General features: G+C 33.3%; 1 protein-coding gene across 1 annotated transcript; it reads right to left on the reverse strand.

Annotated features, from left to right (window-relative positions):
* Window positions 1–11341: 11341 nt before the first annotated feature.
* Window positions 11342–13253, reverse strand: LOC139902013 (uncharacterized). The gene is made up of 8 exons (XM_071884670.1): window positions 13112–13253; window positions 12784–12919; window positions 12567–12691; window positions 12399–12486; window positions 12197–12314; window positions 12050–12108; window positions 11723–11843; window positions 11342–11653 (listed from the first exon to the last, which is right to left on the reverse strand). The coding sequence occupies exons 1-8, from the start codon at window positions 13251–13253 to the stop codon at window positions 11342–11344; spliced, it is 1101 nt and encodes a 366-aa protein (XP_071740771.1).
* Window positions 13254–14996: the final 1743 nt, after the last annotated feature.

The following is a 14996-nucleotide window of genomic DNA, read 5'->3' on the forward strand; positions in this document are numbered from 1 at the left end:
ATAGATACATTTATGTACTTGTATATATTTATAATCCGAGACATATTTGTACATATCTATATACATGGGACATGTAGTAACGGAAGTCGGACGACAGAGGGTTGTAAAGGTAGGAGCCGAATAGAAAATGACCAGCATCAGCCGCCTCATTTTTCAACTGCAGTTGTAGGGCAGTGGGTGCCGAGGACGGAGAGTAAAACGCACATATTATTTGTAAAGCGGTGTTATTACCTGAGTCTAGATGGGTGATATTGTTGGCGGGTTTATTGTACGCTTGTTCCTCAACACTTGTAGTTCCTAAACAAATTGTCGATAGCTGAGTATACAGAATAGGGTGAACACTGACAGTAAAAATGTAATGCACTGCTTATAAATAAGTCATTTTTTATTGCTTGTTTTTTTTTATTATAGCAAGACGAATCGGCAGTCATATCATGTCAAGGTGTTTTGTATAACAGTATAAGTACAAACAAAGAAAATAATGGTATCATGCCCGTTAACTAATCACAAACTAACATGACAACAACTTGAAAAATTACTTGGGGAGGTTATCATGTTCTTATAGTACATGGTCATATTGAGTAGCCCGAGTTGAACACATGATTTTTTTTAAACCATAGGCAAAATTTGATATTACATGAGTTTAGATTGTTATATCTTTACAAAGTAAATGAACAAAATTTATATCAACAATTAATAACCATCTGTTTTAATCGGTGCCACCGTGAAACTTTTGAAGGGTAAAGGAAACAAATGTTATATTCTATTAGGTATAATATTTTAGGATGGGCGATGATAAACCTGGATGAAAGTATGGTGAGTCACGTATTATGAGACCACAGAACACTTGGGTTCTCCCGTTTGGTCCAGTTGTTGTTGAAATGTGAATTGATATGGGTCCATTGAGGAAATTTGTGAGCTGTAGATGCTTCCAACCACCTGTAAAAAAAATTGATCAAAGATCGAAGGGGAAAATAATTCAAGTTTAAATGGGAAAGACAACACGGGGCATTCCTTTGGAAATATGGGCAGAGGGGGAGGGCAATTCAGTTGAAGCCATGTGAGATGAGGAGCTGCTAGAATGTGCAAACTATACTTATAGGGATGTTCAAGAAAGTAACATGAGGGACTGTTTGTATTCATAGGGCTGTTCACTTTTCCAGGCTAATTAATAGTACACCCATTGCACATAAGTTATAGAGTTTCGGAGTAGTAATTGTGAAGGGGAAACATGAAAGGGTTGTCATTAATAAACTTAACTCTAAATCCAGTTGGCCCATCCCTGTGGAAACATTTGAGACAAAACACAAACCCATATGATGTGTGTAATTAGAGTGATAAATTATACCAACATCTTTCCACGGTGCCTCTCTCCTAGCCAAATAAAAATTGTGAAAGCTTGCTCATTAATTTTTAATAATAAGCACAAACTACCCTGTTAACAGAATCACATACATGTTTTAAAAAAATTCTTAACATTAACAGAAAGTAGAATTTATCAAGTACTCATTTAGCCTTAATGTTAACAAATTATCCATACTTCATAACACCGGTACAGTGCTAATTTAACATTGGTTAACACATTTCTTTAAATTTAAACTGCATCAAATAAATAATTACTGAACATGGTTAAAAAAAAAAAAAAAAGCTAAAGCCCCACAAATGTTTTGTTAGTATAACTGCTCAGTTCTGTATAACTGCTCAGTTATATTATATTCTGTTGACCCATTTCAAAATGACGGACCTCGTGTAATTACCTGACGACTTGGATGGGGTATTTACAAAGGGTTTGTTGCGTCCTCCTAGTTGTGTAATGAAAGTCCCTGCACACAGGAGAGGAAACTGAGAAAACAGTGAGTGGACGTCATATAATTTCTACCAACTTCACTTTGATCTATATATTATTTGTATTTATGTATTCAAACATAGATGTACAATATATATATATATATATATATATATATATATATATATATATATATATATATATATATATATATATATATATATATATATATATATATATATATATATATATATATAACAACTATATAACTATAGAATATAACTATATACATAAACTGAACTACTAAAAACAATTTATGAAGCTTGAGCTCATCAAAACAATATATATCAAACAATAAACCTACACAACACTTATATATATACAACGGAGGCATACTCAGTTCTATCACAAAACACCTAAAACGTACAATGAAAAATGAAAACCAATTCCTAACCAAGGTATACAATTCGTTTAGTACTCACGTTGTGCCATTGTAAAAAACTTAGCATGGGCCACCATTTGATTCACAGTTACATACCTTTTCTAATCATCCAAGATCTGTATCATGTTGCACATATCTGGCAACACCTACACATACAGTGGCTGTGTAGCCAGTGTTCAATTCTGCACATATAAAAAAACTCTCGGTAAGTACCTGAGCTTTATACCTGAGATGAACGCATAGAGTAACAAAGTATATTTTAGAATGGTGATATTGTTATCGTTAGATATATTTCTAATGACTCCCTGACTCAATTAAAAAGGTGACAGGTCAATGACCTATAAAAGGCAATATGGCAACGTCACCAAATACGTGAAAGTTAACACTCACAACCCACATATAATGTATGATATATGCAAAAAGACACAGCACTTGAGTTGGGAATACCATAGAAGAATGATGCGAGTGTAATGTATTTAAAAATCAACCAACACAACACAAAAATAATGAAAATGAAGGCTGCCGATGTATAAGCAAAAATTGCTTATATTGATGTAGTTTATTATTATAAGTAGCATGGAAACAAAACAAAAACAAATGAAAACCAAAAAGTGTCTTAGAAAACCAACATAGAAATTTTAAAAGTCAACAGGCTGACCCTTTTTATTTATCAATAAAAAACAACCTATGCATCGGTACAGACGCTAGTCTTGGCATTTTTGTCATCTCCAGCTATCCCATCCTCATCCTCCGTGTCACTTGTAACAACAAACCTACGGGGGAGCATTGATGTGCGTAGAGGTGTATACAAAATAGTTATATTTTTACTACAAAATACTATTAAATACGATACAATTTTACACAAGATATTTATTTATTTATAGAATGGATATACCTAAACCTTGCTACAACACTTATAGGCAGTGTACCTAATCATATAGTAGTGTAGTTTTTAGTAAGTCCGGTTCGTCCACAGGGAACTCGCCAAGTTTAACGCTATATTTTTTAAAAATTATAATTGTAAAAATACAAAAATATATATAAGTAGTATTATTATTATAAAAGGGGATTTTACCGTTTAATGACCGATTTGTCGATTTTAAAAGTTAAGTCGCAGTTAAAACCTAATGTAAAATATTAAAAATAAATATAACTTAATTTAAAGCGTAAAGTAAATGACAATAATTAAAATGTGAAAAATAAAATAACGGTAAATAAAATTGCGATAATTAAAAGTGCGATAAAATAAAATTGCGATAATTAAAGAGTACGATAATTAAAAGTGCAATTAAATATGAAATAAAGGAAATTAAATATGAAATAAAGGAATTATGCTTATTTAAACTTCCGTAATCATGATGTTCGACGTGTTGTTTTAGTTTAGTACCATGGGTTAATTGTCCTTTGTCCTGGATTATTTGATATGTCCATACGGATTTGTCCATAATAGTCCATCAGTCATAATCATAAAATGCGGAAGTCTTCGTCAAATTATTCTTATTCTCGAAGTCAAATATTCCATCTAATTGGGGATTCGAATTGTAACAAGGTTTTAATACTTTGTTTAATGAATACACCAGGTTATCGACTGCGTGTAAACCAAGGTTTTATTACTTTGTTAATAATTACACCAATTACCCTTGAATGTAATCCACCCCTGTTTCAACAAGTCTATTAACTATTAATCCAGTTCCGTGTCCGGTAAAATGAACAATTATTGGTATTTATAGATATCCCGCCCACCGTACCCAGTCAAGCGTATGTGGTTATATATAAATACATCAAATTATAAGTCTATATATTAACTTAACGAGGTATCATTTAGTTAATATAAAGCCCATTAATAGCCCATAGTCTAATTTCCACAAGTGTCGTTCTTTTGTCCAAACCCCAATTATGGTACAAAGCCCAATTACCCCGTCTTAATATTTTAGCCCAACATCATGATTACTTCGGCATTAAATAAGCATAATAATAACTTAGCTCCGAGACATTAATTTAAAAAGTTTGAACATAACTTACAATGAGTATTTATCGCGTAGCTTTACACGGACAGAATTTCGACTTTAGAACTCGTAAAATAACCGTTACATAACCCAAACTAACTAATATAAAACTACCCTATATATATATATATATATATATATATATATATATATATATATATATATATATATATATATATATATATATATATATATATATATATATTATAGACAGAGAGATAGATTGATGGTGTTTTAAATATATCAAATTCGTTGGGTTTTATAGGAATGTGGCCAGCCTTTTTGGCTCATGCTGGCCATGCGATCGCATGGCCTGGTTTTCCAGCCCAGGATCCTTTGTCTCATAGCTTGTCGACATGATTTACTATATATTTATAATATATAAATAATTTATATAATTATTTATATATTATATTTTATTCTTGTGCATAGTAGACTTGTAATTTTAGGTCTGTTGCTTCGCGCGTTGATAGTTGGCTCAGGTCCCGGTTCCGGATTTTCGAACGTCCTTTTGTACTATTTAATATCTTGAACTTTGCATTTTGCAATTTGTAATTTGCACAAAAAATTATTTTTCTTAACTCCCAAAATCCGCGCAAGTCTTTAACTCACTTTTAGTGGCACTTTTGAGTGCACTATGGCTTTAGTGGCACTTTTCAGGCTTTAGTGGCACTTTTTCTTCAATTCTTTAATCTTCGTGCTTTGTCTTCACATTTATTTATTTAAACGATTACAACTTAAAAATAGAATAATTACAACTAAAAACTTTACATATTGGGATGATATTGCGACTAAATATATGTTCGTTTGGAGCACTATCAAATATCCCCACACTTGAGCGTTGCTTGTCCTCAAGCAATACAGAACTTGAAATTAAATCACACGAATCACTTCTTTATTCTTTACACACTATGCATTAGTGATTTTGATACGGCGGTATAAACAATGATGGTGACGATGTGGTTTACAGTCCCACATGACTATAAAAATTTAGATCCTTAAGGAAATTGGATCTTTATGAAAACATTTGATCTTTTGAAAATTTATTCTAGCTTTTACCCTAGATAAGTTTTCCGGAATAACCCTTCACCGGTGTTTGCAAAATGTTTTTGTGGGTTTGGTGGGTTTTAGATTTGAAAATTTTAGCTCAAAACTTATGGTTTTGTGTCACCCACTTGCTAACCTTGTATTAGGAAAGCAACACGTCCAGTATACTTGCTCCGTATATTACCTTTCGGTAAACTACCGTCCGGTTGTAAAGGAAAGCGTTGAACAAGCAACTGTTAAGGCGATGTCTAATGACATGCAGATGTTCATGGTCTACAACGTGTCGGATGCAATTACTATCCTTTGTAGGAGCAATAGCAAAGATCACCCTATAATTTTTCGGTCTGGCATAAGGTCCTGTCTTCGACCATGCTATACAACCACCGTTCTTACGGTTGACACCCGATTTGGTTCAGGTGACCTAATGAATTTCAGGTGAATTCCTAGGATTTTACGTTCAATGGTAATGAACGCATTAAAAATGGGTTTTTTAGAAAACAAATCAGTTTGTAATTTTGATCAAAATATTTTCTCGTTCAAGCTCGAGTTTAGATATCATCGAATTCCATGAATTTGTAATTCTCAATCTTTAAGGTCAATCTCAAGGATTGAGTAATATCAGTCTTAAAAGCTAATTTTTGATCTTTTAAGGAGATTATCCTTTCTGGGGATCAGATTCATTAGTCTTATCAAGCTAATTTGCACGGTGCCCTCTCCATTTTACGAGACATATCCTCTCATGGTTAGGATAAGTCTGACCACTTGGCGACCCTGTTTGATGCTGAGGTCCGTGGATTTCCTGCTGATTTTAGAGATGACTTTTCTAGATTTTTCGTCAACCTACAGCTGGTCTGGAAGACAACTTCTTGACCAAAATCAAGAAGCGCGTGACTTTTTTTGGAAGACTTTACTTCCTTTTAATGATGGAATTGATTCATCGTGTAGATCCATCTATTCTTTCAGATAAACCAGGTAAAGCGGTTAATTTAGTCCAAAACAAAAGCACCTGCAATAACTTTACAGAAATATGTGATATATAGTTTTTAATTGAATAACTTGGTACATTCTCCCCACACTTGGCTTTTATCATGCGTCTTTTTATATCTAATAAATAAATTCAAGCGTTTTAGTTGTTTCTCAATTTATGTCCTTTCTGAGGTAACAATAATTTCGGCATTAACACCTAGTTTTATCGTTCATAAATATATATAAATATGATTTTGAATTCATTTAGTTAAAAAAATTTAAAATTTTCACAAAATTTAGAAAATAAGCCAAGTATAAACCCGAGGGAATTTATAACCCTTCCCCACACTTGAGATCATGCAATGCCCTCATTTGCATGAAATCAGACTATAATTATAAATTTATGAGGGTGATTAGTGTAGAAAAGTGATTAAAAATAAGGAGTTTGCAATTACTAAGGTCGTCGAATGATAGATGGCGCGCCTCATCGTTCATTCCTTCTTGTTTTATCACACATGTTTTTTTTCAAGAATGGTTGCTTTTCTGAACTATTTGCTAATTTTTGAAAATGCGTCTTTTACCCTTACTCATCATGCATGTTTATTAACGAGTTATGCACTAACCCGAACCCCGAATTTAACGTTAAGTGGGGTTAGACTTCCCCATATTAAGCTGATGACATGTGAAGTCGGTAGAATAAGTTCCACGAATTAAAATAGTGAGCCAGTTATTTACATCTCTGGTGGTATAAAATATATCAATGGGTTTAAAGTTTAGACCCACCCGATCGTGTCTACTTAATTCTTTTTTAAGTGTAGCTTTTAGTAAATGGATATGTTTCTTTTCTGGTTCTTGGTCAAATGGATCGATATACACCGACATACATATTATAGGGTGGACAATTCCTAATATTTCCTTCAGTTTATTCTCGGGATTAAAGTTTTCACCTCTATTACCCAATTGGGTAAAATCCGAGGTGTTAATATCTATTACAGCTCGTAGTTCATCTTGGGTAGATGACTCGTCTATTGAGAATATTGGATTGGAAGGTTGTGGAATGGTGAATTTCGGGATCGAAACAAATTCTTCTTCATTAATGGTACTTATCGGTCCCACCATTTTGGTCTCGGGGGTAAAATTTTCAACGTTATCGTTTTCCCAAGAGTACCAATTTGTCACCCTTACTTCTTCTTCTTCATCCATTGATGGATCGTTGATTTCGTCGGTAGAGGCTAATGTGTCGATATGTTGTGAAATTGGTAAAGCTGAATAAAAAGTATCATTGGGATAATTGGTGATTTCGGAGCTCTCGAATTCATCAAAATTCGATGATATGAGATTTTCTTGCACAATACTCCTCAGATCAACAGGTGTGTAATCTGATAGAGTTTCAGCTTGCCGATTTACAAACTCTCTCATTTGTTCATTTTGAGCATCGAGTACTTCGAGTTTGATTTTCTTATTGTCTAAAAGATTTTCAGACACATAATTTTCCTCGTCTTCTGGTTGTTGAGTTTGGAAATATTCTTGGGAATAATCCCAATTTGAATTGTATTCTTCATAATCGTTCCATTCAGGTTCCATGGGTGCGTAATTTTCCATAGGAACGTAATAAAAACATTCCCATATTGAGTGATAATCTCCACAGATTTCACAACCAGTTATTGTTTCGTCATTCGTGATCCAAGATTGACCGAATGAATTTTCATCAACACTCGTTTGAGAGTATTGATTTAATTTATTTTGCATGTCACAAAGAGTTTCCAAGATATTTTCGAGGTTTTCCATACTAAACTTATTACCAAATTTTAGTTACAATGTGGTGCATTTATTAATTATCCTATTAGTTATAAAAGATAAAAATTATATAAGTTATCAAATTAATAGACTTTTCTGCTTTTGCCCACGTTTCGAATAGCCAAAAGATGTAGCAGGGAGCCAGAACCCTTTAAATCGGAAGCTCACAACTCAGCCACTAACAAATCCAACTATTACTACGAACCGAAAAATTTGGATGTCTATCAATTTAACTGCTTAAAATAATTTTTCGTCGAAGTTTAAAGAAATTTTAGAGAAGAAATAGAAAATTCTATGTCCTAAAAACTAGAGCGGCGAGAAATAAGAAAGAAAAAGAGCGCGTCGGAAAACGTCGAAAAATAAATGGTTGAAAAATAATAAAAAGAACGTAGTGCGTCGAAACTTAAAATTAAAAACTTAAAATTAAAAGTTGCGTCTAAAGGTATTAAAGCTTAAAGGAATACTATATCCAAAACGGCAATAACTTAAAAAAGTACTAAAATCTTAAAATGGCATCGCAAAATTCTAAAGCACCTAATTCTTAGTCTAAAGAAAAAGCACTTAAGGAATTTTACGGCAAAACCTAAGAGTTAAAAATATAAAAATAACTACGGCAAAATACTAAACTTAATTACGAATAACAAATAAAAAAATTACGAATTAAACGATAAAAATACAAATTATATAAAAATAAAACTTAAAGTTATAAAAATACAATTTTTATAAAAATATTATTTTTATATTATAAATAATAAAAGTATTAAACTATAAATATAAAAACTTAATTAAAACTAAATTTATTAAAACTAATACTAATTATTATTAAATATAAACCCTACTTAATTAATAATAATAATAATAATAATAATAATAAACCCTACGTAATTATTGGTTTAAGGATTCTGACCTGTCAGACAGCCCCATGCGACCGCATGGATATAAGACTGATGGGTCATGCGATCGCATGGCCTGTCAGTCTAGGCTTTTTTTTTAGGATTTTATATTGTTTTTCTAAAAATAATATACAAATATATTTATACAAATATATATTAAAAAAATATAGCGCTTCGCCGAGATTCCCCGACAGCGGCGCCAAAAATACTTGATGTACGTAGAGGTGTATACAAAATAGTTATATTTTTACTACAAAATACTATTAAATACGATACAATTTTACACAAGATATTTATTTATTTATAGAATGGATATACCTAAACCTTGCTACAACACTTATAGGCAGTGTACCTAATCGTACAGTAGTGTAGTTTTTAGTAAGTCCGGTTCGTCCACAGGGAACTCATATTTTTTTTAAATTATAATTGTAAAAATACAAAAATATATATAAGTAGTATTATTATTATAAAAGGGGATTTTTACCGTTTAATGACCGGTTTGTCGATTTTAAAACTTAAGTAGCAGTTAAAACCTAATGTAAAATATTAAAAATAAATATAACTTAATTTAAAGCGTAAAGTAAATGACAATAATTAAAATGCGATAAATAAAATAACGGTAAATAAAATTGCGATAATTAAAAGTGCAATAAAATAAAATTGCGATAATTAAAGTGTACGATAATTAAAAGTGCAATTAAATATGAAATAAAGGAAATTAAATATGAAATAAAGGAATTATGCTTATTTAAACTTCCATAATCATGATGTTCGACGTGTTGTTTTTAATTTAGTACCATGGGTTAATTGTCCTTTGTCCTGGATTATTTGATATGTCCATACGGATTTGTCCATAATAGTCCATCAGTCATAATCATAAAATGCGGAAGTCTTCGTCAAATTATTCTTATTCCCGAAGTCAAATATTCCAACTAATTGGGGGTTCGAATTGTAACAAGGTCTTAATACTTTTTTTAATGAATACACCAGGTTATCGACTGCGTGTAAACCAAGGTTTTATTACTTTGTTAACAATTACACCAATTACCCTTGAATGTAATCCACCCCTGTTTCAACAAGTCTATTAACTATTAATCCAGTTCCGTGTCCGGTAAAATGAACACTTATTGGTATTTATAGATATCCCGCCCACCGTACCCAGTCAAGCGTATGTGGTTGTATATAAATACGTCAAATTATAAGTCTATATATTAACTTAACGAGGTATCATTTAGTTAATATAAAGCACATTAATAGCCCATAGTCTAATTTCCACAAGTGTCGTTCTTTTGTCCAAACCCCAATTATGGTACAAAGCCCAATTACCCCGTCTTAATATTTTATCCCAACATCATGATTACTTCGGCATTAAAAAAGCATAATAATAACTTAGCTACGAGACATTAATTTAAAAAGGTTGAACATAACTTACAATGAGTATTTATCGCGTAGTTTTACACGGACAGAATTTTGACTTTAGAACTCGTAAAATAACCGTTACATAACCCAAACTAACTAATATAAAACTATCCTATACTATATTATATATATATATATATATATATATATATATATATATATATATATATATATATATATATATATATATATATATATATATATATATATATATATATATATATATATATATTATAGACAGAGAGATAGATTTATGGTGTTTTAAATATATCGAATTCGCTGGCTTTTATAGGAATGTGGCTAGCCTTTTTGGCTCATGCGATCGCATGAGATTATCTCATGCTGGCCATGCGATCGCATGGCCTGGTTTTCCAGCTCAGGATCCTTTGTCTCATAGCTTGTTGACATGATTTAATATATATTTATAATATATAAATAATTTATATAATTATTTATATATTATATTTTATTCTTGTGCATAGTAGACTTGTAATTTTAGGTCTGTTGCGTCGATCGTTGATAGTTCGCTCAGGTCCCGGTTCCCGATTTTCGAACGTCCTTTCGTACTATTTAATATCTTGTACTTTGCATTTTGCAATTTGTAATTTGCACAAAAAATTATTTTCCTTAACTCCCAAAATCCGCGCAAGTCTTTAACACACTTTTAGTGGCACTTTTGAGTGCACTATGGCTTTAGTGGCACTTTTTTTTCAATTCTTTAATCTTCATGCTTTGTCTTCACATTTATTTATTTAAACGATTACAACTTAAAAATAAAATAATTACAACTAAAAACTTTACATATTGGGATGATATTGCGACTAAATATATGTTCGTTTGGAGCACTATCAAGCATAATGGTGTATATAAGAATAAGGATGGTGTATGAAGGTCACAAACATAAAAGATGAGAATTTTAGCTGTGCGTGTAGGGCTGTCGCAATACATGTAAGTGTACTATGTGAATACAAATATTATTAACATCTTAGTTGCGATGGGTGACACGCTCTGCAACCTTCGAAGGAGTAGGAACTTCTACGATTCTCTTTGCGGCTTTTGGTGTTGAGGGCAAAGGGCTGACCAGTTTGGAAGTTTTGGCAACGGTTGCAGGCCCTAGATCGTCTTCCGGATCTTCAGTGGGTGGGTTCTCGGGAGCAATTTCTTGGGGGTACACATTAACACCATTGAAACTCTCATATGGCCCGTGCTCAAAATACGATATTGTCTTCAACATAACCACTTGCTTGGTATTCAGGAGATTAGCGAGTGCATTCGGCAACACTGTGTTGCAAGTCTCCTAATCCACAACACGTTAGCAAACCAAACACCTATTAACGTGTGAAGCTTATTAAAAATAGAGGCTTACCGCGTCTAGCATGACCAACAGCCTCGCTGCAGTGGTCTTGGTTAGTGCCTCAGCTGTCTCATCGAACAAAACAATAACTGCAGACGCAGTTCCATCTGTGACATCGCATTCTACACGAAACCTGCAAGATTCAAACGCGTGTGACAAACCCTTTGGTAGAAAGGCAGCTCAGGTGGTTAACCATGATATTTGTAAAGGCTGCTGTCGTGGCAGTGAATACCTTGTTAGTGGCTCTGGAACAACATCGTTGCACGACTCGCACCAGTGTTGGTTATACTTTCTTAAGAGCCCCTTCCGTGCCTTGCACACGCTGCAGTGTTGTAGTACCAGCTGTTTTTTAGGCGGATGTTTGTGATCTTGACTCTGCACTTGAACACATCATCCGACTACAATGAAATTATAAAAACCAAACAGAATTAGATGTGCATGTCACTTGATAAGAGCAGGTGAAGTCGTAGGTGCAGCGATACTTACGATGTGCTTTTTTCCCTTTTGGACCATTGCAAGCAGCTGAGAAAGGGTTCCTTCTTTTGGTGGTGGAAGCTGCCACACTGCAGAAGTGTCTTCCATGTCGGTTGGGAGTTCAACGCCACTGCAAGAAGCACGGTGAGAAATTTTTTGGAACAAAACAATCTATAATGTAAATATTACATCTTATTATTAGTGCGGACCAAACCTCATTTTCTCTATAGACTTCGCAAGCCTCGGAATCTGAATGTCATTGATAATTTTAGTGGCGGAGGTACTCGAGAGAGATAGGTTGCCTGGAAATAGCAAATACTTAGTGATACAAACAGATCATTAAGAAAGCGAAATAATTGATATAGCTATGTTCAGAGGGTACTGTTGAAGGTCTTTTTGACTGATACGGAGGTTAGAATGATGCAATATAAAGTATTAGCAGCAGGCATCTTCTCCACAAAAGACGGACCCAAGGTTCCCCAAAGTGTGGTTTTCATTCTTCGACCCCTATGGAAAAGTAAAAGATTAGAAACAAATGTACAGATAGCTATTGACAGATGGGAAGAGTGGGGAGTTATAAAGTTAAGATTGTTGCACACCTTTCATTAGCAAGGTCAAATTCTAGAATGACCGCCCCTGATTTATGTGGTTGTGGCTCCCCGACATTCATGACACGCCCAACTACGTCTACAGCAATGACAGTCCACTTTTTCAGTAAGTTACCACAACTATAAACTGTAGGTAAAGAATTGGGAAAGGGTAATTAAGTTATACCGATGACGTATTTGCCCGAAGTGAGTTCCATGTCTTCCATTTCAACGCAGTTGAAAGGATGACGGACAAACAAAGCTTCCTCACGTGTGGGCTATTTTCTTAGGAATGTGGAATCGGTGAGCTGAAGGATGAGCTTGTTGTCCTTCATAATACGGTACTCGTCTTTATTGCGCACCACATCAAAGTGGTTAAGCAAGTAGACGGATCCCTCCTTCAATCGAGGGATGAAATGGTGATCAACATTGCTCTTAGCGGTCAACTGGATTACATCACTGATAACGCCATTTTCATTCATATATTTTGAGCGTTATCTTGGTCCATTTGTTGATATTTTAAAGACTTTGATGGAGATATCGAGTTATTTGAGCTTAATATGAAGAAAGTGTCAAGTTATGGTTCGTTGGCTCATTAACGATGATTTTTATTGATTATATAGCCAAAACGGAGTTAGAGTTGAAGATAAACGCGTCTCGGGTGAAAAAGTCAGTTTCCATCGCTTCAGGATGATGTTTATCGCGTTTTGGTCATCGTGATATGTGACAAAGTGCATCAGAACACGACATAGAAAAAAAGGGTGTTCTGACCAATCTATCGCGTTTAAACAACCTTTGTCGCGTCCTGGTCATCGCGGAACGCGATGAGGTGGTCGCGGATCGCGATGGTTTGTCGCGAAACGCGACCTGAGTCGGTTTCAGCTATTTTTCCAGATTCTATAAATAGACGAATTTTACCCCAATTTAGGGGATCCAGCTTTATTTACGAATTTTTTTCCTCAGCAACATTAGTTACGAATTTCTTTGTCTTTCTTCATTGTTTTACAAGGGTTTAAGCTACAATATCATTCTTGGTCAGTTTAATCTTTGTATTAACTTTTATTACTTTTATTAATTTGTTCTTCATTCAATTCAATGATTATGTTTAATTGTTCTTATTATTTACTTGTTCTTTGCTTTACCATGAGTAGCTAAATATTTAGTATTCACTTAGATGCATGAACCTAGGTGATGGATTGCGATCTTTTGGTTAATAACAATTAATTAAAATTACACAAGGTTAATGTCTAGCTAAGATCCACTGTTATTAAAGCTTATTGATTGTTAAATCGCGGAAGTTATTAGTTAACTAACGACAGTTAAATTGATTAATAGCTTTTACTAGATTATTGAACGTGAATAATTTAGGAATACGTTAGATTTTATGAGGGATACCAATAATAAAATTAATCGTATAGTGGTTGAACTTGAAATTAGTTGCAATAATTGTGAGGTTGTAAGGGACACCAAACCAACCTAAGTTAGATTATAATCTTGAGTAATATCATTGTGAATTGGTTAGTAACTCTAGGTTAACGACAGTTATACTTAGGTTATTAGTCTTAAACTGTAGGAATCGACAGATAAATACAGTGTCACATCATCATAATTGTTTACTTAATGAGTTTAAACGAGCAATCCTAGCCTAGGGAATTGTAGCTAAGTGGATACCTTTGCTTCTTATTGAATTAAGTTTAATTTACTTTCACGTTTAATCAGTTTTACAACAAAACCCCCTTTTAAATCTTAGAATAACTAATAGTTCAAGTTTTCAATTACCTGCTCTCAGTGGAACGAATTGGTCAAATACATGTTTAATTACTACACGAACTGGTTATAGTTGCCTGTATTGTGTGATAATCGATAGGTATTTAGCTAATAATTTAGAGTACGAAATTACACATCAACTTTTTGGCGCCGCTGCCGGGGAGCGGTGTAATTATTGAAAATTTGGTTAAGCTTTTGATTATTCGATCCTTTTGTGAGAAGCAATTCTTGCAAAAGTTATTTTTCTGTTTTATTATTTTTGTTTGGATTTACGCGCAGTTTTTGTTGTGGTGTGATCGCAGGTTAGTGATATTGCTCAAAATAGACATATCATTAGTCGCAATATCAAGTCATTTTCATTGTTTTACATTTTTATTTGTATTATTTCCTTGTATATTTCATTGTATTGTAATTAAGCATAGAATCATTGTATACTTGAAGAAATGTTGAAGATAATG

Source organism: Rutidosis leptorrhynchoides, chromosome 3 (genome assembly GCF_046630445.1).
Source record: "Rutidosis leptorrhynchoides isolate AG116_Rl617_1_P2 chromosome 3, CSIRO_AGI_Rlap_v1, whole genome shotgun sequence".
NCBI classification, from domain to species: Eukaryota; Viridiplantae; Streptophyta; class Magnoliopsida; order Asterales; family Asteraceae; genus Rutidosis; species Rutidosis leptorrhynchoides.

Coding starts and splice junctions, on each gene's coding strand:
- LOC139902013 (XM_071884670.1), bottom strand. CDS start 13,253: ATGAATGAAAATGGCGTTATCAGTGATGTAATCCAGTTGACCGCTAAG. Junction 12,315..12,398: donor AAGTCTATAGAGAAAATGAG/GTTTGGTCCGCA, acceptor TGCTTCTTGCAG/TGGCGTTGAACTCCCAACCG. Junction 12,109..12,196: donor AAAAGGGAAAAAAGCACATC/GTAAGTATCGCT, acceptor ATTTCATTGTAG/TCGGATGATGTGTTCAAGTG.